The sequence below is a fragment of the Choristoneura fumiferana genome, chromosome 29 (genome assembly GCF_025370935.1).
Source record: "Choristoneura fumiferana chromosome 29, NRCan_CFum_1, whole genome shotgun sequence".
NCBI lineage: Eukaryota > Metazoa > Arthropoda > Insecta > Lepidoptera > Tortricidae > Choristoneura > Choristoneura fumiferana.
The window spans coordinates 2,290,433-2,314,433 of NC_133500.1; the positions used below are offsets into that span (position 1 = coordinate 2,290,433).

Genomic DNA, 24,001 nt, shown 5'->3' on the forward strand with positions numbered 1-24,001 from the left:
AAGATGGCTGCCTTGTTGTTGGCGACTGTTGGGCGCTTGTTTGGGATTTAATGTTTATTTCTTTGCATTATTATGAGTTTCATTGATTATGTTCGCGCAATTGTGAAGTGAAGCGCAAGATTTAGTTATTTGGTAAGTTAAATCTTTCGCACCTTACTTGAATACAAGTTTTTACACAATTAGAATATCCGACCATTCATCGCAACGAGGTGTCTTGTGCTTTCTTTGTAGTCTAATTTTAAGTTTTGAGATCGCAATATTTGTTTTGTTCATAATATTGATGATAACTTATTATTTGCGTTATGTAACGTGTATATTTACATAAGTTGTGACCTTACATGCATTGATGCACCTCTAGGAAACAAAAGGACGAATTAGTAAACCTATTGTTACTGCCCCCGTTCTTGAACGTTGTGAAAATCATGTTTTTTTTCTGTAATGGATATAAAATCTAGTTTTCGCGTAGTACTAACGTGTTAAATAGGAAATACATTAAATTAAAATTTATTAAATAGAAAAATAGCCTATAACAGTGGAATAGTAGGTGAATGAACTGTTTGATGTCGTCGTAGATTGTTTCGTGGTAACACTTTCTAATGACCAAAGTTTGTCAACATTATACGTGAACTATTTTATCTAAATAAACAAGCGTTATCATATTAGATTCCTGTAGGAAATAAAATGGCTTTATTGTTTGTTTATTGCCATGTCCTTGTTGATAAATTGACAGTTTTAACCTTCTCTTATCTTTTTTTTACATGATCTGTGCATATTATTGTACTAAACTCTACTTCAGAATAGTTATCCAGTACATCTACTTTACACAAGTGTAATTAGTAGGATAGTAGGTCATGGTTGATGTCACTAAATAATTTAGTGAGTAAATTTCAAATTGAGTTGCGTTGCAACATATTTTTACTGTTAAATGATAGATTATTGACAAATTGTTTTTCCAATGAGCACAAAAGTAATTAAAAACTAATTACCTCTTGTATGCTTCCAGGCATTAGTTACTTACTTAGCTTTACATTTATGGAAAATTAAGATTTGGTTAAAATTTAGTCATATTTGCCAAAATGATAAATGAGGCTACTTCACCCTGTCCAATTCTAGAAAAATCGGACAATAGCAAATATGCGTCAATGGTAGACAACAGGTTTTCTTCAAAATGTATTTTACTTAAACATTTCAATTTTGAATTTGTTGAATCCAGAGTTGTAAGGTTGGTGATAACTTAAGGCAATAACACTATTAGGCATATGCACATATTAAATAAACCATTAATTAGGGTTTCTTGACAGGTGGAACATCACTTTGCATTTGTAGGCTCTGATTATTTTGACTCTTAACAGCTAAAACATTAACAACTCATATTCCCATAGTGCTACCAGAATAGTACCTACAACTTGATATTGACCTTTCAATCAAATTATCAACTTGATGACCTTTCAGGTGGTCACTCTATTTTTATTAACACAATTATTATTTTATTGCTATCCCATGAGAACTGAAAAAAAATTTGAACAAAACATGTTCTGTGTTAATTCAGGTATAAACTATCTGCTTGCCCATTTTATCCATATCTGTTGAGCCATTTTGGCATGATAGAGCAACAAACATGTAAACTTTTGTGTTTATAATATTAGTTGTATGATTATTATGGCACAGTTAGGGCTTACATCAAAATGAATGGCTGTCTGAACTTCCACTATTTTTGCTGAGATTCAAAGTGAACATTTCTACTTTACAGTAGCCATCTGTGTTAACATTGCCACAGCGGATCATGCAAAAATATCTGACACATCCTACCGGCTCCAGAAATAAAGTTGTATGAGATATTTACGCACACTTTGTTGTAGGAAATTAAATTTTTCTTTCTTTTCCAGCCTTCAGCTCAGCCCCAACAGTCACCCTCGAGGAGAGCATCCAATGACCCACCTCTAGGATAAGCCTGCATTTTACGATAAGGATCCTTAGTACTTAGTCAAGATGTGGCCAGCTCCGCAGTACTCGCACACTAACAATGTGCCCAAACCCAATGAACATCAGAACCAGCAGAATCTGAAGACGCTGGGAATGACCTCTGCTATCTCCATGGCGGGTATGTATCTTTAAGCTTTTCTTTTTACTTTTTAATACTTTTAAGACCTTCTGAAACTTGCCTCGTTTGACTCCATCTCATAATGAAAAATTAGTTTTTGGTGTACACATTTCATTTTTAATACAAGCTTTTTTTGCTGGCTGTACTATTTGTCGACTTTACTTGCATTGTCACCCAAACTACATTTGCGTACCAAATTTCAAGTTGATGCTGTTAACTGTTGAAGAGTTCCGTCCTGCGTAGATGATCCTGGCCGGACTACCAGAATGTCACTACCAGATTATTGTATTGTCACGCAATTTACATAAGTGTCCCAAATTTCAAGTCAATCCGACTACTGGGAGTTGGTTGAATTTAACTTGCAAGATTAGACTACAGACAGATAGACAATGGGACAGGTGAAACTAAATAAAAGTTTGTAAAAAGAGAACTTGGCTGAATTTAGTACTGTTGGAGGTAGGTATTTGTGAATTTGCATAGATTAAAATCATTTTAGTAACAATCTGAGGAACAAAATCAGTGTTTAATTGACAGTCTCTAGGTGTGCATTGTTTTGGTTCATCATTTTGGCCTATGTACAGCATACTGCTGGGCAGCAGCTTCCCACACGGGCCTGTAATAGAAATTTATTTGAATGCGTGCACCAATTTCCTTACAATGTTTTCTTTTACTATAAAGCCCGTAGTAAATATTATATGCCTTGCAGTTTGGTTTATAATCATAATTTCATAATGCTACGAAATATTTCTGACACTTATTTATTATATTAGTGTATAGAATTGCTTTAGACCAGATATAAAAAATAAGTATCCAAGTCTTGTGTCTATATTCTTGCGGCATTTTATTCATGTTCACACTCTATACAGTTGTATAGAAGTTTTTCGTCATCTTATGGTGAAATATTTAGTATTTCTTTATTCAAGAACCTGTTCCCAAGCATTTACTTTAACATATCAATGGTTATAAATAGCCGGCCTTAACAAACATGTTTTTCCTTAAATAAGGTTGTCATATTGTACACTCGCCTCGACTTTCGTCACACCAAATACTGAATAAGGGGTTGTACTGTGACCTACTTTTGCACAGAATACAATGTCAAGTTTGAGTGTTGCCTCAACTCATATTCAGTTATTTTGTCATCTAGTATTATGGGGGGGTGTACTGCCTTTTTGGCGAAATATTTTTCGCCAAATTTCACTTAGCAACCAACCTTTCGCCGAAGTTTCATTTGGCAAACCAATCCTTGGCATAACTTTGCTTCGCATTTTTCTTATTACGCAACATTTTTATATTGCAAAATTTTACTTCATCACAATTTTATGTGGCAAACAATTATGTAGCAAAGATTGGCTAAGGCAAATAACAAATAGTCAAATAACATTTGGCCAATTTTTACACAGAAGGTAGTTATATCAGTCATGATATATAATAAAATGAAATAAATGGTAAATTATGTGGCGGTGAGCGAGCGAAGCGAGCGAGCAAGACGAGACTAGGCAGAAGCGACTTGGATAGGTTAGGTACAGAAGCTACCGCTTTAGCCTTCGATGTTAGGTTTTTTTTTTTTAACAGAACGGAAAAAAACATTGGCTTGCTTGCTTGTTTGCTTGTTAAATTAAGGAATGCCAATCAACGCATTTGACGAAAACACAAATGACATCTTAAAAACATCCCAGGCAATAATTTGCATAATAATCATTTATCAAATCATTATTTGGGAAATTATATCAGTGCGAAATGTCGAGTTGGGAAATGAAATTTCGCCGAAATAAAAATATGGGTTAAATAGTTTGGGAGTTAATAATTTGCTAAATATTTTTCGCCAAAACATTAGTAAACCATTATGGGGTCAAGCTCATTAAATAGTACTTTAAAACGTGGTAGTATATCTGTTTTTACTCATTCAACTGTAAAATAGAACTTGCAATCAAGCTAATAAATCAATTACACCAGTCTGAACAGAGAAAATTAAGTCTGAATCATATATTTTCTTGAGTGTGCAATATGTCTAAAATATGGCAGTAAAGAAGTTTCTTTTGTACAGTAAATATGCCTAAAAAAGCTATTTTAATATGAGTGATACCTACCTCTTCGCAGGTCCTAAACCAATCGACATTGAAAAAACAAATGATTTGAAGGAGGCCCTGATTCCCTTTGGGGTATTTGAAACTGACAGTGAAATGGATCACCGTATGGAAGTCCTCGGTGCCCTACACAGACTCGTGCGTCAATGGATCCAGGAAGAGAGCATGAGGAAAAATATGCCTCCAAATGTTGCAGAGACGGTTGGAGGGAACATTTACACTTTTGGATCTTACAGACTTGGGGTAAGTTGGCTTATTTGTTGACTTTATCTATTGCTACCATCAAATACCATCTTTTTTCTTTAAAATCTAGCTAATAAAGATATTTTTATACTATTTGGTTTTAAAACTAAATATTTTTTTTCTTTTTAAAGGTCCATCACAGAGGTGCTGATATCGACGCCTTATGCGTAGCCCCTCGCCATATTGACCGTACGGACTACTTTTCCTCATTCTACGAGCTGCTCCGGCAGCAATCGGAGGTCCGAGACCTTCGCGCTGTGGAGGATGCCTTTGTGCCCGTCATAAAAATGAATTTTGACGGCATTGAAATTGATCTGCTTTTCGCTCGCCTCGCGCTCAAGGAAATACCTGGTGAGTTTGGTGTTTTTATTGTTTGATTGTAACTCTCTGCTATTCCGTTTGTGTAAGGGTCAATTAGGGTAGATTGAATCCGATATTTAGATTGGGATATTGAATGAAAGCTATAGCAACTGGATGTTCTTAGAAAGGAACGCCCAGGGTTAAATTAATGCAAAGATCTGAAGATAAATTACATCATGTCTGTAATAGATAGATATGTTTATGCAATGCTCTTCTTCAAAGTAATACTTGGTATTTTCACCTCCCATATTTAGTTTTTACTAGATGTTATTCTAAGGATTAAAGCAAAGAGTTACCTTTACCAAATCTCCTCACGGTGAAACTCGATAGTGAATGAAATTTTAAAATAGACCTGTGTGGAATAAATCCCTTGAATATTTTGCTGTCAACGTATTTCCTTCTTTCTCCCATCAAAAGGTTCGGAACTTTGATAACCAGTCTGATTAATTCCAGACTCCTTCGACCTCCGCGACGACATGTTACTTAAGAACCTGGATCAGAAATGTGTGCGGTCCCTCAATGGGTGTCGCGTGACCGACGAGATATTGCGGCTAGTGCCCAATATAGACAACTTTCGGCTAACCCTTCGCGCCATCAAGCTGTGGGCTAAACGTGAGTCGCGTTTAACGTCACTTAATAACAGGGATATTCCAGCGCTAGAGTCTATGATATAGTACTTTAGTGAAATGAGTAAACTTTGCCAGTGGAATATTCGCCTTATAAGTATTTTCTTTCTGTGTAGCATACTAGCATAGCGCTGGAATACTCTGTTTATATTTCAATTACCTATAGTTGTTTTTTTGATACAATATCCTAAAGATTATAAGTCTATGTATACTGTTCTGTCTAAGACTCTGAAATCCAATTTGCCTGTTGCCTTAACTTAGGATTTAGACTTACTGACTACTGCAGCAAATTTCATCCTTGAATGAATTTTTGGAAATATAGCTCCATGGATACTATCGATGATTCTGCCAATTTCGAAGTTGGTAAAGACGCTATCAATTAGCTACTGTTCGGAAGCTTGTAGTGTGTTGTACACAGATGAGAACCAAAAACAGGCATCAAAATTAATTTAGTTTAACTACCTACAAAAAAAAAAAAGTTGACAATGCAACCTTTATCATTACGTTCGTTTTACCTGTCAATCTCCATCAAAAACTGAAGCATACTAAAATATCCTTCTCATTCTAGGTCACGGTATCTACTCAAACACACTCGGCTATCTTGGAGGAGTCTCCTGGGCGATGCTGGTAGCACGTACGTGCCAGCTGTACCCTAATGCTCTGCCGGCCACACTACTGCACAAGTTCTTTCTCGTCTTTAGCCAGTGGAAGTGGCCACAGCCCGTACTGCTGAAACAGCCTGATAGCGTCAATCTGGGATTCCCTGTGTGGGATCCGAGGGTGAGTTCTTTAAAAATTTTCATACATTGTGTGATTAAGAAACTACACTGCTGACTTAAGACATGACAGGCAGTTGCTCTTCTCATAGATAATCTTACGCAGCTACCTCTGTGTTGTTGTATTTATTCACTTTACTTAGTATGTATTTTAATTTTGTAAGTTACGCCCACCTTCCATTGGGACAATGGGGTGCATGAAAATACTACCACCAAACTTCTATGAAGTTAATCATCGCATGTTATCCTGAGTCCATAAGGAGCCCGCTCTGTTTGCAGTGGAAAGTGGCCATTAAAGTAGAACTGTTATTATTTATTATCTTATCATCATCCGTTTTCAGTAGTCGGAATGGCTTGAAATTTATTATCATATAACGAAAGTAACGTCCACAAAAACCAATTAATGAAAACACTAATGTGTAATCGATTGTCTTGCAGGTGAATGTGTCGGACCGTTTCCACTTGATGCCGATTATAACACCTGCGTACCCGCAACAAAATTCCACGTTTAACGTGTCCGCCTCTACGCGCACCGTGATCATGGAAGAGTTCAGGCTGGGTGAGTTAAAGAGAAATGGTTTAGTAGTAATGGTTTGGTTATTAACCGCTTCCAATCGAAGCAACTGGAGGTCTATTGGGGACGCCTATTTCCATTGACGTGTATAGGGTCAATTCCAGGGAAGCAAGTTGCTAGTTCGCACAGCAGCAGCGCGCCACCAGCACTAGCGCTGTCTACCCTATTGTCTACTCTATGCACGCCAAAGCCTATGTCTTCTAACAGTGTACGTCGTACGGTTTTTTTTTTTTTTTGACTGGATGGCAAACGAGCCAGTGGATCTCCTGATGGTAAGAGATCACCACCGCCCATAAACATATGCAACACCAGGGGTATTGCAGATGCGTTGCCAACCTAGAGGCCTAAGATGGGATACCTCAAGTGCCAGTAATTTCACCGGCTGTCTTACTCTCCACGCCGAAACACAACAGTGCAAGCACTGCTGCTTCACGGCAGGATTAGCGAGCAAAATGGTGGTAGCAATCCGGGCGGACCTTGCACAAGGTCCTACCACCTGCAACAAACAACCTTTTGTCTCACTACCATCTAATGACTCATTAAAAGTACATCAAATGTCATTAACACTAATGTTAGGTAGCCACCAAACTGCCCGTTTGATAATGGGGTCTAGTTATTAATTATACGTAATATTGCCGGCAGGCCTCGCGATAACCGACGAGATAATGCTGTCGAAGTGCGGCTGGGAGCGTCTGTTCGAGGCACCGAACTTCTTCTCGCGCTACAAGCACTTCATCGTGCTGCTCGCCTCCGCCGCCAACAAGGACGACCAGCTGCAGTGGTGCGGCCTCGTCGAGAGCCGGATCCGGCATCTCATCAGTAAGTACCATTGCCACCAGAGTTGAGGTCACGCGCACAAGAACATATCGTGTCGTGTGATGACACCAGGATTCTGGCATTTACACATTCGTTCCATTCATTCTCCTTTTGTGCACTCAGCGGGGCTACTATGAAATTCGAAAATCGAAGTTCGTGTCGTTCCGTTCCTCTTACTCCCGTATAAAATAAAATAAGCGTAAGCGGGACGGTAAGATACGAAGTTCGAATTTTGCTCTTTGTAGTAGGGCCTCAGTTCTTTTTGTAGCTGTGTGTGTAATCATTCACTTCATCACTTGTGGCAGTACCTATGCCGTCTACCATAAGGGCACAGGGGGCCCCCGAAAAGCCAATATATTCCCTTTTTTATTTTAATCTGATTAACTTAATTGAATGCTCTTCAGACACACACACACACAAATTAAACCTTACTAATGATTTATTTAAAATCGAAAATGCATCAGGGCGATCTCTTTCAGAGCTTCATCACTTAATTATTTAGGGTATTTTATCACTTAATTTTAATAACAAACTTCCTTTGCGTAATAAATTTGCGCTTGCCCCTTTCAAACCCAGGCGAGTATGAAAAGAGTTACGACAATGGACTTTATGTACAATCTATGGCACGATCGTATTGGCTGGGTTCGAAAGGGTTATAGCTTACATGTATGCTTGTTTGCCAACAGCTACCCTGGAGAGAAACCAACATATCACCATCGCTCACGTCAATCCAGAGTGCTATAACTCTGTGCCGTTGAACATCAACAATGGCCAGCCGCTTGCCTTGCCTCCAGGTAATATACCGCACCCACTTTTCTATTTACCAAAATAAAAAGCCCATGTGTAATTCAGGTTGTAAATTTATATTATATATGTGTGACAAGTCTTAATGCAGATTCTAAATTGTGTGCCAAATTTCATCCAAAGTCTTCCAATAGATTTAGGGGCTGTTTCACCATCCATTGATTAGTGTTAACTGGCGGTTAGGTGTGATACCGTCTCTATTTGTTTTGTTCGAATAGACGGAGACGGCATCCCATTTAACCGTCGGCTAACACTAATCAATGGATGGTGAAACAGCCCCTTAGCGTAAAATAGTGACAAGTGTTGTATTGTGTGCCAAATTTCATCCTAAACCTAATAAATATAGTGTAAAATAGTGACAAGTGGTTAATACAAGTTTTTAACTGTGTGTCAAATTTCATTCAAAACCTAATAGATTTAGTGTAAAATAGTAACAAGTGTTATTTTAAGTTTTATATTGTGTGCAAAATTTGTAAATCTCTAATAAATATCCCTCAAGTTTTAAACTGTGCCAAATTTCAACCAAAACCTTCTAATAGTTTTTTATAAAACTGTTAATTCATGTCTTATACCTATACTTTGTTTTTTTTTGCATTAGAAATAAGGTAAACAATCTTGACGAGTCTTTTCATTGAAAAACTTTTTTAAAAGAACAGTTACTGTTACTTATAATACCAAAATAATGTAAATGATCATATGTCCTTGCTAATTGTTACATACATATTTACTGTGACTTATTTTTAAAATGTTTTTCAATAAAAAGACACTTCAAGATCGCTAACCTTCTTTCTAATGCTAAAAAAAATGAAGTATACTGTGTGCCAAATTTCCTCAAAGTTCTTTCAATAACTTAGTTATTGTAGCCTAAAACAACACAACAAAAACAACAAGTATTAATTTAACTTATAAAAAACTGTGCAAAAACCTTTCAATAAGTTACCATAAAACGAACTATGGAGAGAGCTATGTTCGGGATTTCTCTACAATCTAAGGGAACGAATCAAAAATGAGAAGATGCGTAGAAGAACGAGCGTCACCGCCATAACCGAGCAAATTACCTCGTTAAAGTGGCAAAGGGCGGCCATATAGCACGGCACGGAGAACAGATGGCCGTTGGGGCCGAAAAAGTCTTTAGTGGAGTGGAGACCGCGGATCGGCAAGCGCAACGTTGGACGTCCACCAATGAGATAGACGGATGACCTGGTTAAAGTTGCGATTTCACGGTGGATGCAAGCCGATTCCAACCGAAGCAACTGGAGGTCTATGGAGGAGGCCTATGTCCAACTGTGGACGTCCGATATCTTGTTGATATGATGATGATGAAGTTAGCGTAAAATAATAATAATATATACTTAAATACATATTAAAAATCCAAGACCCAAGAACAAACATTAATATTATTCATACAAATATCTGCCCCGGCCGGGAATCGAACCCGGGACCTCAAGCTTCATAGTCAGGTTCTCTAACCACTTGGCCATCTCGTCGTCATAAGTGTAAACAAGACAAGTGTTAATTCAGTTTACCGAGGCCTAATTGCAGAACTCTCTTGTGGAAATTTTTGAAAAATTTGCCTTTATTTTTTATCTACATCATAAGCGGAGCCATATGCAAACTTTCAGCTTTCTAAATCAAACAGTTTAAACAGGACATTGAACTCACGTGTCTATCTGTCTGTCCATCTGTCACACAGGTTCTATAACCAAACAGTTGGAGCTACAGTATCAAGTTAGAACTTTTCTGTTATTAATTTAGTATTTTTATTTTAGGTGCCCCTGTGCCTGACCCTGGAACAGAAGTGAAAAAGAATGAAAACGTAAGTTGACGACATGTTAAAAATGATTAATACTTTAAATAAAATAAAATAAACATGATATTAATCGACATGGTCCTTTCCAGGGAGAGGTGATGGCCAACCACTGCTCGATGTGGTTCATCGGTCTGGTGTTCGAGAAGACCAACCTGAATGTAGACCTCACCTATGACATCCAGGCCTTCACGAAGGCAGTGCACTACCAGGCTGAGAATACCAGTATGCTCCGAGAAGGCATGGCGATTGAGGTGTGTATACTTTGTTATTCCTTTACGGGCAACTGCTGCAGGCGAGTTGTCGTTCGTTATAGAGATGGGTAAATCCGGATCTGAAGTTTCAAAAGAGTCAGATCCTTCAAGCGGATCCGAATCCCTTAATGACTCCTTTCAAATCTTATCGACTCCGGAGTTACTAACTCCGACCAAGTCCGGCCGGATCGAGCGGCTCGTGATCGCCGTCACACTCACTCGCTCCGCTTTCGCTCTCTGCTCGGTTCGGATCGGATCGCATCTTATTACGTCTGGTCGCGCGCTGAGTGAGCCGGTACCTACGTCGATACTCGGACTACTAGCTCGGTTATATTGGAAAAAAATGAGATAGAATTAAAACACAATGACCGGAGTGGGCGACGCTTAATTTCACGAAATATTAAGCAAAAATTGCAGCGAAAAATAGGTCTTATGGCACAGACTTTCAATCATAATATTGTTTCGAATCACTAGGCAGGCAGGCTTGCTACAAAACAAATAATCGCTCGCTCGCTATAAAGCCCCAGCACGTATGTATGTATGTATTCATTTTGAAAATATCAACACACACTGTCATTTTAACAATGTTTTCAAGCTTCAAAGAATCAAACAGCTAGTAGGTACTTAAAATAGCTCATAGTTCTTTAAAAAATACACAATTTAGAAGTTTTCAACATCAAAAGTACGAAACGAATCGGTACTTCAGTTCAGTACCTTGACCTTGGTACCGACCGAACCGAGCCGGACCGGATCGGCCATAGATAAATTAATAATCGCTCGAAAGAACCGGAGTCAATAAAGGAGTCGGATTCAATAAGCGGAATCGGTACGGACACCGGGGCTGGATCTAGTGAGTCAGATCACTTCGCGGAGTTGAGATTACCCATGTCTAGTTCGTTATGGTTTTTTAAGAGGGAGGCCTTTATTCAACAGTGACCTTCAGGCTGGGCTGATAATGAAGATTATAAATTCCTTCGGCGGAGAATATATTTTAAAACTCAATTTTACTCTCAAGTCGAGGATCGTGCGTCCGGATTCAGAATTATGTGCGAAATACGTGGTTATTTTACCATGGTCTTTTCGGTGAAAGAGGCATTGCGAGGAAACCTGCATACACCTGTAAAGAAATTCTTTAGTGTGTTTGTTTATGTGTGTGTAAGAAGTTTCTAATACGCACCGGGCCCGCGTGGAAACTATAGCCCAATACCTCCTTTTTAGAGGAGGCCTGTGTCTTGAAGTGGAACGTATATAGATGATGATGGTAATAGGGAATATTACGCAAAGCTCTCCGCAGGGGGCGACACGTGCGCAAACCGCCATGACAACGTCCCTTAAGTCCCTTTTAGGGATAAGTTCGCCTTTGTACTCTTTTGGTTTTGTTGTTTCCTTTTTATATTATTTTGTGTTTTATGTACAACAAAGTATTTACATACATGCATACAACGTCAGTTCTCTTTATATTTTGTCGCCAATGACGGATCATGACCAAAGAGTATTACACAATACAAGTAATAGACAGTAGATTTGAGTCGGCCGTATTCTTTAAATTTATACCTACGACTGGGCGGAGCGCTAGGGCTGGCGTCTACAATAAGTAAAACAGACGTGTGTAGATTTTTATTGTATGTGTGTAGTTTTAGGTGTAGGAATAAAACATGTTAATTTTATGATTATTTATTTATTAATTAAATTATAAATTGGGAACAGAAATTTTTTTGCGTCTTCACTTGTTGTTGAATTTTATCACATAAAAAATTCTCAATTCTTATGAAGAGTTAGTACAGAGCGCTATAGCCACGTTACGGAATCGAAACGGGGGCGAATAGAGCGGGCGGCGCGGCGCAGCACTCGACCAGCGACTGGACTGCGCGGTGCGCGGCGTGGCACTGCGTAGTTTTGTCTTGCGATGATTGGTTAGCGGCCGTGTAGATGACACTTGGCTGTGTGCGTGCGTCGATTCGGGCGCTAGTATGAAGTCGAACTACTGCCTATTACTTGTATTGTGGTATTAGTACCTATAGAAATCATGACATATTTATTAGTAACAAAATAACATGATATTTACATCGATAGTAACGATAGAGCTATATTTCGAAAATTTAAATTGAAATAATATGATATAATGGCATCCTACGGACATTTAAGATACTCAAAAATCTGTTTACGGTTTGTGCTAGTGCTGCACTCTGACGGCAGAAAATTGCAGTAATATTCCCTATTGATAATGTATTTCTTTGTCGGAGACTATACCTTTAAACTAAAACCAGTTGCCTCCTACTCCGCAATAAAATGTGTGTTTCATATCAAATACTTAGTTATTGTATCTTTATTCCAGGTCCGCCACGTCCGGCGCAAGCAACTGCACCAGTACCTCTCCGCTTCGCTTTTGGTGAAGCGCGAGCGCACCGCCTCTGGCACCAAGCGCAAGCCGAGCGACGCCGGCCCGCCTCCGCCAGCGCCGGTCAAGAAAACCAAACGTCTCTCCGAGAGCAGCGTACGTAAACCCACTTACAGACCGTATAATAGTTTTAGTTACAACTTAAAGCCGGCGTATCCCTCCCGCAAACAGATGCGTTGGAGGAAACCCGGCCCTTACGAGGGCAGCAATGGCGTCAGGTTTCTGATTCCTGTCCAGACGATCCAATCGACTTCGTGAAAAAACAATGGGTAGCTCCAAAATCTTCATAGAGCTCCGTCTACGCCATCTAATGAATCCCATTGAATACGGTTGAAATTTAGTACTGCATCCATGGAGCCAGAGAGACTTTGTGTGATCTATGATAATGATGAGCTCTGTCCAAAAACTCTTATTTACTTGTGTGTAATAATGTTGGTAAAGAAAATTATCTGGGGTTTGAACATTGGGTCCAACCTATAGCCGTCCAAAGATTGATATTTTGTGTATGATACAAGGGTGACAATGCTAGTGATATTATTAAGAATAATTGTTTTTATATACTCATAAATATAGCGTTATTGCTATGTGGAGTCTTATGATTCCGTCCAGTTTTTTTAAATATGTTTTTTACATATTATTGTACCATTTAATGGTAGTTATTTTAAAGTGCTTATAATAATCTTTAGTATTATAAACTAACCAAGTTACCTCGTCAATCAAATACTCACTCGATACCTGGGCCATGATACTAATATCTTTGTGCCATTTTATGATACAAGGAATTAAATAAGTGTTTTTAATTTTAAGTATTACACATAATTTTAGATAGCGACATAATCTATCTAACAATAATAATAATTTTTCTTTGTGCCATTTAATGATCATAGAATTATGTATTTTTAAGTATTATCCTCCATTTCCAAATAATAGAATAAGTACTTTTTAGTATGTATGTACATGTACATAATGATCATAATTCATTATATCACCTCTTCATTTCATTACAAATCTCCATCAGTCCATCGAATAAAGAGAGATTTGATTTTGTGCCATTTTTGCTTGAGACTGAATTTTTTTTATGTGCCATTTTAATATAGATAAGGCTAAAGAATTAAAAAAAAGATAAGAAAAAAGAACGAAAAAAAAATTAGGCAAAAAAAGAATGAGTTCATTTTAGTATTTTTAATGATATAATTCTGATGGAATGACATTTTCATACATATACCGGTATGTTTATTGGAACACAGTCGCTGCTAAAGGCCTGTTCGATCAAATTGTGATTTGTGATATGATAACACTGCTGAACCTTGACAGCACGTATATGTTCCACTAAATATGCTGATGGGTTTATCGGCCATTTTCAAGTTCGAAGAATAAAATTCTTAATTTAAGTGTATATTCATCTTTTCCTTTAACCCCCTTCTGCTTATTAACACATTTCACCATTCGCAAAAACATACTAATTTCTGTTTTTTAACACCACTCAAAATATACATACCGAAATTTTATTCACAATTTTCGTTATGCTATCCTTATGAATCACATCACCGATAAAATATGGTTGCAACTTCAGATATTTTACCTAGATTTCTTAAAAAATCTAGTAATTTCATGTTGCATACCGGTTTTATCAAAAATGGGATTTAAATCATCTTCTACTATGTTCTTGTTTAGTTTCATCTTTTCTTTACTTTTTTCGGATTAAAAACGTAACAGTCAAATAAGCATAAGTTTTTAAGTAAATAAAATTAACTAAAAATTATGTAAACTAAAAAAAACTTATTCAACATTTCCACCTGGGATTGAAATAAGTTTAAAGTGGATTCTTAGGCATTTTTACAATTTTACTTGTTATCACAATGATCAAATTAAGGCCGGCTTGTAGGGGAAATCTATTGGACTCTGCAAGTGTTGCCATACACGTTTGTACAGGTCGATTCACAAGACCTGCAGGGCGTGGCATTCCGTCCCGCCCCTCTGACACTTATATTATTTAATGCGAGAGTGAGAGGGACGATAAGAACTTCGAATTTCGGAGTAGGCCCTCTGGCACGAATAGATTGAATGTGTGAATGAAAGTATTTGTGTGTTTCCTACTTGCTTCCTATTTGAATACACGTTTAAGTCCGTGATTGCTTGTCGAATCTATATAAAAAAACCCGGTTTTTTTTTATTGTTGGGAGAAGAGCACGAATTTGACTGTTATATTTATAAACTGAAAAAAAGTTAACTTAAACTGTTACTACTACTTCAACTTCTACTACTGTTACTTAAACCACTACTAGCCCTACTAGTGCTTAAAGACTAATCTCCTTTATTCATTAATAGCTGTAACAGAACTTATGTTTTCTATTATATCTGACGAAAGCATATGTCAAAGTGGCTACTAAAGACAAACAAATAGAGTCAAGTAAGCTTGATTATCAGCCGTTAATGTACAAGAGGGTTAATAATAAATAATCTAGCAATTTAAAATTATAAATCTGTAAACTAAAGCGTATCTAATAAAATAAGTTTGTGATATGAAATAACTTCAATTTTAAAGGACTTGAGGAGTCGTAATTTTATCACGTCTACTTAAGGTTCAGTTAATTTAGCGAATAATTTTAGTTGTGTAATGTTGTCTAGTCTTTTTTTTCTCGTCTGAAAAACTTTGAATTCAATTAACCAAAGTAAATTCACACGCAAGAGAAACTGAATAGACATGATAGAGTATTACAATGAAAAGTAAAAATGAAATTAAGACCCCTTACTTGCTTCGTAAATTCCATATTTTTACACTTGAATATAGCAATGATATTTTATTAAACAATATAGTTCCTCTTTCATCCGTTTCTACTATTTATTGTGGTACTCTACCTAGAAATATTTAGCTCAAGTTATATTACACAAACTCCACTGAAAACGAATGAAGAAAATACGATTCTACAATCTACAACAGCGGGTTACTTCAACAAAGGAGCACCAACTAGCCGGAGTCGACGCATCAACGAAACTAATAGATCTTCGAGAAAAAAAAATAAGTATGAAAAAAAAGATAATAAGCCAAATGATAATTGATCAATTACCAAACGCGCTACAGAAAATTTGGGCCTAAATTTTTAGAAAACTTAGCAATTCTAGCACTTTACATTCACACTTTATTATTCATATCTTTTATCATCATCATCAGCCTACAGCAGTCCACTGCTGGATAACTTTTATAAAATGTCCAATATTTTTAATGCAAAGTTAACCTACAAACAAATAATAATTCTTACTTATTATTTGTTCGTAGAAGTTAACTCAGAAATTTTGTACCTACAATAAAATGAAGAAAGCTTTTGAACAAAAAAACCTTCTGAACAGAAATACTGTACAAACAAGGTGTTCCAATCCAAGCGCAGCCAAAAATTTTTTTTTTTTTTTAATGAATGTTAGAAGTCGCTACCTAAATTCCCAATCCCAAGTAATCGCTCTGGAATCCCCTTTACTCGATACACCCACTTCGCTCCACGACGGTTACTTAGTTAATTGTGAATGACTTCAGAAATAAAAACCTTCATGCGTAAAAAATCTACTTCAGTGTCATACATATTCTAATTTTAATTTACTTATGCTAAATTGTCACAAATTCATTTGATTTTAATAAAAAAAAGAATGTCCATATCATCTTTTTTGTTTACTTTTCTCGTAACTCGGTTTGTCAAGATTCTCAAAAATATAACTAGTCCTCAGTTTGATTTTCAAAAAATCTATATCGGACGCGTATTTTTTCTTTTCTCAATTAAACAAAAACATTATGAAGATACAGCCAAGCCAATTAAAGTTCGACACTTAAGAACCTACCCAATAGTGCTTGCTGTTACCTACTTATTTCACAAAGTCAACAATGTATTACCTTCCTTCCGAAAAAACAAAACTAAGTTTAATCGGCCCGCATTGCGGCACAAAAGTTGCACAAATGTCATCGCGCTCATATAGTAGCAATAGTGCGTATTTAGTATGAAGTGTCCGCCCTTTACCAACGTCAGCAGCAAAAGTTGACATACAAAACATTTTTTTATACGTAAATCATTTCCTTTTTACAGACGGACGAAGTCAGCATCATATCCTACAACGACGACTCAAACTCGTCCAACGTGTATGAGCTGAACCTCGTGAACGGCGGCGCAGCGCACGCGGCGGAGCCCAAGCCGGCCGCGGAGCCCGAGCCCGCGCCGGCCGGCTCCAGCGGCATCGCCTGCACGTAGCACTACGAGGAGTGGCGCCGCCGGTTCATATACGGCGCCGTCAGAGTGCACGGCACGGCGAAAGGACGCTCCGCTGAATAACAAAAAGTGCTTTAGACGTGAGGCATACTATAGGGCAGGGGCTAGCACTGAGTTCAATCGTGGAAATAATGCTTTAAGCATAATTTACACCAAACGGCTCGCGTCGCATCGGATCCGAAATTTTACTTACATCACTAATTGATACATTTTATGTGATAGATAAATGTGATGCTATCTCTATTTATTCGGACGAAAAAGAGACTTGAGATCACAGAGAGAGATCACAAATATGTGCCACATAAGATTTATCATTGAGCAGTGAAACAGGCCCTTCTGGTATTGAAAGTCTATATTAGCAAGGCTCGCGCAGTAGCATACTTTCGGCTACGATCGCGCGTCGCGGAATACGCCCGCGTTCAAGCTGCTGTATGATTTCATATCGTTAAAATTCTTTCCGATCCGATGCGGGCAGTTTCGTGGAAATTATCCTGTATGGTTTTTTGACATACAGTGACACTGATGGGAGGTCCGTTTTAACAGTCTTGCTTGAGATTGACTCGTTTAGTTATAAACCAATCCCAAATCTTAGAAAAAAGTTAAACAAACCACACAATACTAACTCCATCTAGCGATATTCTACCTTTCAGAAAATCCTTATCCCCTTCTAACCAAGCGTGTGCGAAAAGGATGAATGGTTTATATCCACGATAGACACTTGTGCTCGGGTCTCAGGTACATGTAACCTCAAAGCTCGTTGTCCCATATATGACGCCGTGAAAGTTTTAAATTCCCACACGGTATTGCCCGAATGTGAATTGCTATGTTCCCTGATGTGGAATAAAATTTGTCTCAGTGTGCAACGGGGCTAGATACAATTGTGTCAGTGTGAAGTGACTTGTGATTTATAGTGGTAAGAAGATATTGTTTTCGGTGCACTCGGTTGACATTCGCTGTCTGCTGATTACAGCGGTAAGTGTGATTGCCAGAGTAAGTTTATTATGTAGGAAAAGGTGTCTATTTAAAACGAAATGTTTTACTCGTTATGATGCAAGAAATTATTAATAGTATCAGTCTTGGTGTTTTTGATATGCTGTTTCAAACTTTAAATTATACTGAGTGGTAAAAAATTTGGCCCTCAAATGTATACATAAATAGGTAATTTTGTATTCCATTCCATGCTGCTGCTATTCACTAGTCAGACTCTTTCTTTCCTAGCTTTATGTATCCTGGGTATTTTCTTAGCCTCAGTTTTGAAAAGTCAGAAATAATACTTAGCTTACAGTCTGGCCGTTTTTATGATTTCTTGCATTATAAAACGATGATTTATGTCAAAAATATTGACTTGCATAATGAACTGCCCTGGAAGAGCGTGTGCTGCACCACGAAACTTGACGCGTTGACAAATTTACTGACATGTTGCGCAGCAGACGTATATTTTTTTAGAAAAGCTGCGACGGTCTAATTACGTGATCCGGGGAGAAACCCGCATCGATGTTCATACAATAATTACCATAGTACGTTCCCGAACTGTACGTAGGAAAATCATTTGTGGAACTTAATAAATATGTTTGTTGGAGACGGGATTTGTGTCCCAGAAAAGCATTTTATAATTACGAAAGTGTACTAAATGATTTAGGTGTCGCACGTCGTCACTGGGGGTCTTTGTTCATACGTTATTGTTTGTCCTAATATAGTATTTCGCATAAAAACTCGTAAAATTATGTCAGGAAGAATCCGAAACTACTGACAAGTGTCTGTCCCTTCAGAAGACTTTTCAAGGGTTAAGGTTCCCATAATGATCGTTTCGCATAATTATCGCGTTTAATATTTTTTTATTTACTAAATTTATAATTTGGACTATGATTGAACATAAACAGAAAATATACAGAAAAATATAACGACAAAATAAAATATGTCTCTCTCTGCTGAGCCCTCAATAAATTAATTAAATTAATTAGTAAAAACAAGACAAAAAGTTAATTTTAATTAGTAGGCTATTTTCCGCCGATCAAACGAATTATTTGAATGCGGCTTTTTTGACAAAATTATTCGATCAAACGAAATATGTTAGGACAAACTATTTTATGCGAAACTAAAGGCTCCCCGTCACTGGATTAGTAGTAGGTTTTATTAATATGTATTAGAGTTAAAGAATTTTTATCGGAACAAGAAAATTGAAAAAAAAAATGTCTAGTAATAATTTAATTTTTGGTAACGTGACAAGCGAAGGTCCAGTATTTGTTGTTTTTGGGTTTTATTTATTTGCAGGTTTTCGATGGGCGGCCGACGGTCGGAGCCAAGTAAGTTTTGAAACAGGGAAAACGTTAAGCTGCGTCAGCCATTTGCAAGTTAGCTCGCGCGACATTCATTAGTAATTTTTACGCAATTCAGCGAGGACTTGTGCTACTTTTTTTTGTGTGACGCTTCTATAAGACATCCTCTATCTTTTAGATAATATTTTAGAAATCGTAATTTGAAGGGATACAATTTAACCAGTTCTCCCGTGATTCGTTTAGAATTTAATGGAATGTATGTAATATCTAACAGAAAGATTAGTGGTATTGTGGGTGTTAGGAATGGGCTCTACTGCTCAGAGAACAAAACCCAAATAGCCTATTAATTGTAAATAATTTACTATACCATGTCCTCATTCATTTCTATTTAGACAACTCAAATATTATTCACCTTTTAAACTATCAATGCTAAGCTAAGCATTTTATCATTTTTAATCACTACAAATTCAATAATTAACTTGTTGAGATATGGTTTGTTTTAATTTGAATATTAGCTTCAAAAAAGTGTCGACACTGTGATTAAAAATCTATATTGGATAATCGTCAATAGCGCCCTATAGCAGATACTAGTAGGGCAGTAATGTTCACGCATTGACAAGACGACAAAATCGTTTATATTTTATCGCATAGTTAATCGCATAGATTAATGTGGTGTATAAGATTATTCCGTGCCCGGAGCTGACCGGCGTCCTTTGACAGCCCATCACATATCTGAACTATCAGCCAGATATCATAAACCGGGTTTGACATAAGGGCCTTTGCACACCGCGTTTTTTAAACTCACCGTTGACGCGCGTTTGTATCGATACAAATGCGATACGCACGTGAGTTGAATGGCTGCGCTGTGGAAAACAAAACACGCTGATAACTTGCGTTTACAAAAAGGCGGTGTCCAAAGGCTTTCAGGTGTCTAGAGTTGTTGTCTTGTCGATGGTGTGACGTGTGCAGTCAGGACGCTTACGGACTGCATTCTAACTGCAACGGAACGACAACTGCCGACTGCTCATACATTTCAGTTGCAGCTAGCGTACAGTTTGCATGCAGTTTTACCGACTGCAATGGAAAATGTATGAACAATCGACAGTAACATAGGGTAAATTCGGATATGAAGATGCAAGTCTTCAAGAGATTCCAAATAAAAAAGGTCATGGGATCATTTCAATTTTTATCGACTCCAAGGAGTTACTAAGTCCGGCCAACTTATTAGATGAGCGGCCCGCGGTTGGCAAGTTATCTCTCTTTATGAAGTTACAGTAGGTTAGGTACAGAGCTGTAGCCGTATTGTCTAAACGCCCGGGCGCTTGCAACCGCATTCACTCTGTTTCTACCGTCAACCTTATACCGTGTGACAGAAAGAAGCGGTGAAAACGATTGGTTCCAAGTGCGATGGACAATAAGGCCTCTAATCATGGAGCGTTATGGTTGAAATATCCTCGATCCCATGGCGCTCCCATAACGACAGAGTGGACAAACGCCAATGTGTTTTTAGTGGGTATGCTCCCTAAAGTGAGAGAGCCCGATATAATTTTCCACGGCATTTCGTAAAGTATATTCACATCGCAAAAAAAAGTTACAGTCGCCATCAAATATTTCAGAGCGGCCAAGGTGGTCATAAATATCTGCACACGCACTCTATTATTAGGGCCATTTTTTATTTTGTTGTCGATTTTTTTTTCTCAGTTTTCAATGCAATTTGGTGAATTGGTAAAGTTGCTTATGCTGACTATTGTAAGCCCAATTTCACACTATGTCCTACAAATTTTTACATTGAGTTACACAAAATGTATGGAAATTTCGTAACTAAACTGAAAATTGAGTATAAAATGAGGAACTCCAAATGAAAAAAAAAAGACAATAAAATAAAAAAGGGCCCATTAAGGTATTAGAGTTCATGTATCGATATTTATGACCACCTTGGCCGCTCCGAAATATTTAATGGCGACTGTACAAGGAGCCTTATTGTTTATTGTCTAACACACTCTAAATAACAATCGCATTCACCACTTCTTTCTGTCAAACGGTATAGGATAACGGTAGGAGATGGTAAATGCGTGGTGTGATCTCATTATCATATCTTGCTTACTTGATTTTATAGGAATCGATAGTCTTTAAATTCTAAGTGTTTAATCTGTTTTTTTTTTATAATTTAATTTTCATTACGGTGTCATACATGAACGAATTTGATATTCCGTTCACAACTTGTGAACTCGCCAATCCTTGCTTGGAATTGCGATAAAATGCCCAGTACTTACATTAGATACGTTTTCAAAGGTTACTTGCAAATGGCTGAACAAAAGATAGTACAAAGTGGAAGAAATATAATTTTATACACACATTTAATTATATACAAAACCCTCTTTATTTCGTCTAAGCGACTTTTACAAATGTTACAATGTTCAGTCCGTCTATCTTTAGTACTCGTTTACGAAAAAGGACAATATAAAAACAATTAAATCTGACGCACATCTGCGTCAGCAGGAGACGAAAAATTATTTTTTTGTTGCACAAATTCCAATGTTTTACACAAACTTGTTAGTCTTCTGTCGTGACCAAGAACATAATGACCCGACCGACTTGCCTCCCGTTTAGGGCCCGGGCCCACTTAGCGTCTTTCGAGCGTAGTCGTCTAGTAAACGTCCGCGCAGCGCCGACGTAACGTTCACGTTGCGGCGCCGCGACGCCAGTGGCGTCTTTCGGACGCCAGCGTCTCGTTAACGCCCGCGCAGCGTCGCCTCGACGTCAGGTGGCGACTTTGCCATAAAGCCTCATCCGTACCAGATATTGTCAGCTGCCAACTGTGACCAGTCTAGACACAGCTATGTGTGACAAAAATGGGAGTACGCATAACGTAACCCTCGTGAACGAAAAGTTCACAACTTACTTGAAAAAAAAAAAGGTAAAGAGCCGAATGAGCGCTCGCTGTCAAGTGGCTGCTACGATTAGTGTGGATTAGGCCTAACTTAAAATTCTTCTAGTAAATTCAGTCAATCTCAACACACAGTTATACATACAGGCAGATCTTAAAGTTGAAGCAAAAATTTATCCGCTTTCTAGATACGGCAGACTGGGCAGTGTAATCACCCCATTATACCTAAAATTCTACCATAGTTTTAATATCATTTTTGCAACACATTGAAATTTATAACCATTTATTCCATTGCCTAACCAATCTTGCAAGCTGTATTGTATTACACAATATTAGGTGCCAAAGATAGCTTATGCAAACCTTATTTATTTACCCATACGGTAATTTTTGTAACACATTTGACATTGCAGGATGACTTTGACCACATTCCTTTTTGTCAACTTTTCCAAGTCGATCACAATGTAACATCGTCTACGCACAAATCTCAAAATGTCTTACTGGTCCACATTGCTATATCGTAAAATTCCGGAATCGTTCACATGCCCATAGCGTCCACAGTCCCAACTGGTCCAGTTTGAATTGAAATGAAAAACATTTATTCGACACACAAAAAAAATATCAAAAATGAAATAAAAATAAAAGGAAAGGGTAAGTTATAATGTCAAACTATTTTATGTGCCCGAAATGGTCCCGCCTCAGCATAAATGCATCCTCGGATGGAGTCAGCGCTGGTCTTCCGGCGAAACCATTTTAAAGGCGGAAACACACCAATAAAACGCGACGCCACGGCACGTCGATCAACAAGTTTCATGTAGTCAAAGTCTTAAAAAGAACGGATTAATTACGGTATATATTGTATCAAATAATTTGATTTCTGTCAGTCAAGGGCATGTCTATGACCTGTGCTGTGAAAAGGTTCCACAATGGCTCACGATCCTGTTGGTTCAATAGTAAAATCGGCCTCAGAAGTATGAGCATAGAAATGCAAATGAGAATAAAATGAGGGACAAGTTAGGGAGAGAACATATGGACGAATCAGGAAACTGGCATTATGGGGAAGTTAAAAAGGTTGACAAAAAATAATGTGGACTACGTCATCCACTACCTGATGTTCATCTGAAAGTCTTGTTGCTATTAGAAAGTCGCTTAGACAATCAAAATGTTATTGTTTCTTCTACTTCAATCAGTTCAGTGTTGTTTTATCATTTTGCAGGCTTAAAGCGCTATTTTGTGCAATTGACTCGTGGTTCCCTAAAGACGGTGCATTCTGGACAATTAGGCGTAAAGGCGGCCAGGGGGTAGGCACTAATGAGGTGGGCAACATTATTACCGAACAAGGATAAAATTCAGAATTATATTTCCACTTTTAAATTGATATATTGTTGCTATCGAGTTGCTCATCGGCAATCCAACCTACCCTCAATTCTTCAATTTTGTACATTTCAATTGCCTTTAAGCCTGTACTCTGATGATAATTACCTAATCTCGAATTTAATCCTGAACTGTACATACACCATTATAATATATACACTGAATGTTGCACATCCTCGTACATTATTATAATATTAATTTAGTTATGTTACGAACGTTATTCCACCTAGATATAAGACTCAAATGTAGTTGCTGTTAAGGACCTTCTTGATAATTTTAAGTTGTATATAACGATAGCCAATTTATTATTATATATGAAACAATATATATGAGAAAAATGAAAACAAAAAAAATAAATATCTGCAAGAAAGGGA

The 24,001-nt window shown here is 37.5% G+C and overlaps 1 protein-coding gene across 2 annotated transcripts; it reads left to right on the forward strand.

Annotated features, from left to right (window-relative positions):
* Positions 1–24,001, forward strand: hrg (poly(A) polymerase hiiragi). Of its 2 annotated transcripts, none has more exons than XM_074109829.1 (13): positions 1–132; positions 1,887–2,101; positions 4,199–4,428; positions 4,560–4,779; positions 5,242–5,400; positions 5,983–6,194; positions 6,629–6,749; positions 7,407–7,583; positions 8,267–8,374; positions 10,154–10,200; positions 10,284–10,445; positions 12,781–12,939; positions 16,914–24,001. In XM_074109829.1, exons 2-13 carry the CDS (start codon positions 1,990–1,992, stop codon positions 17,073–17,075), a joined length of 1,869 nt encoding a protein of 622 aa, XP_073965930.1. In that variant the 5' UTR covers positions 1–132; positions 1,887–1,989; the 3' UTR covers positions 17,076–24,001. The 2 variants fall into 2 exon arrangements, with proteins under 2 accessions (XP_073965930.1, XP_073965929.1); XM_074109828.1 differs by having other exon boundaries at positions 1,894–2,101.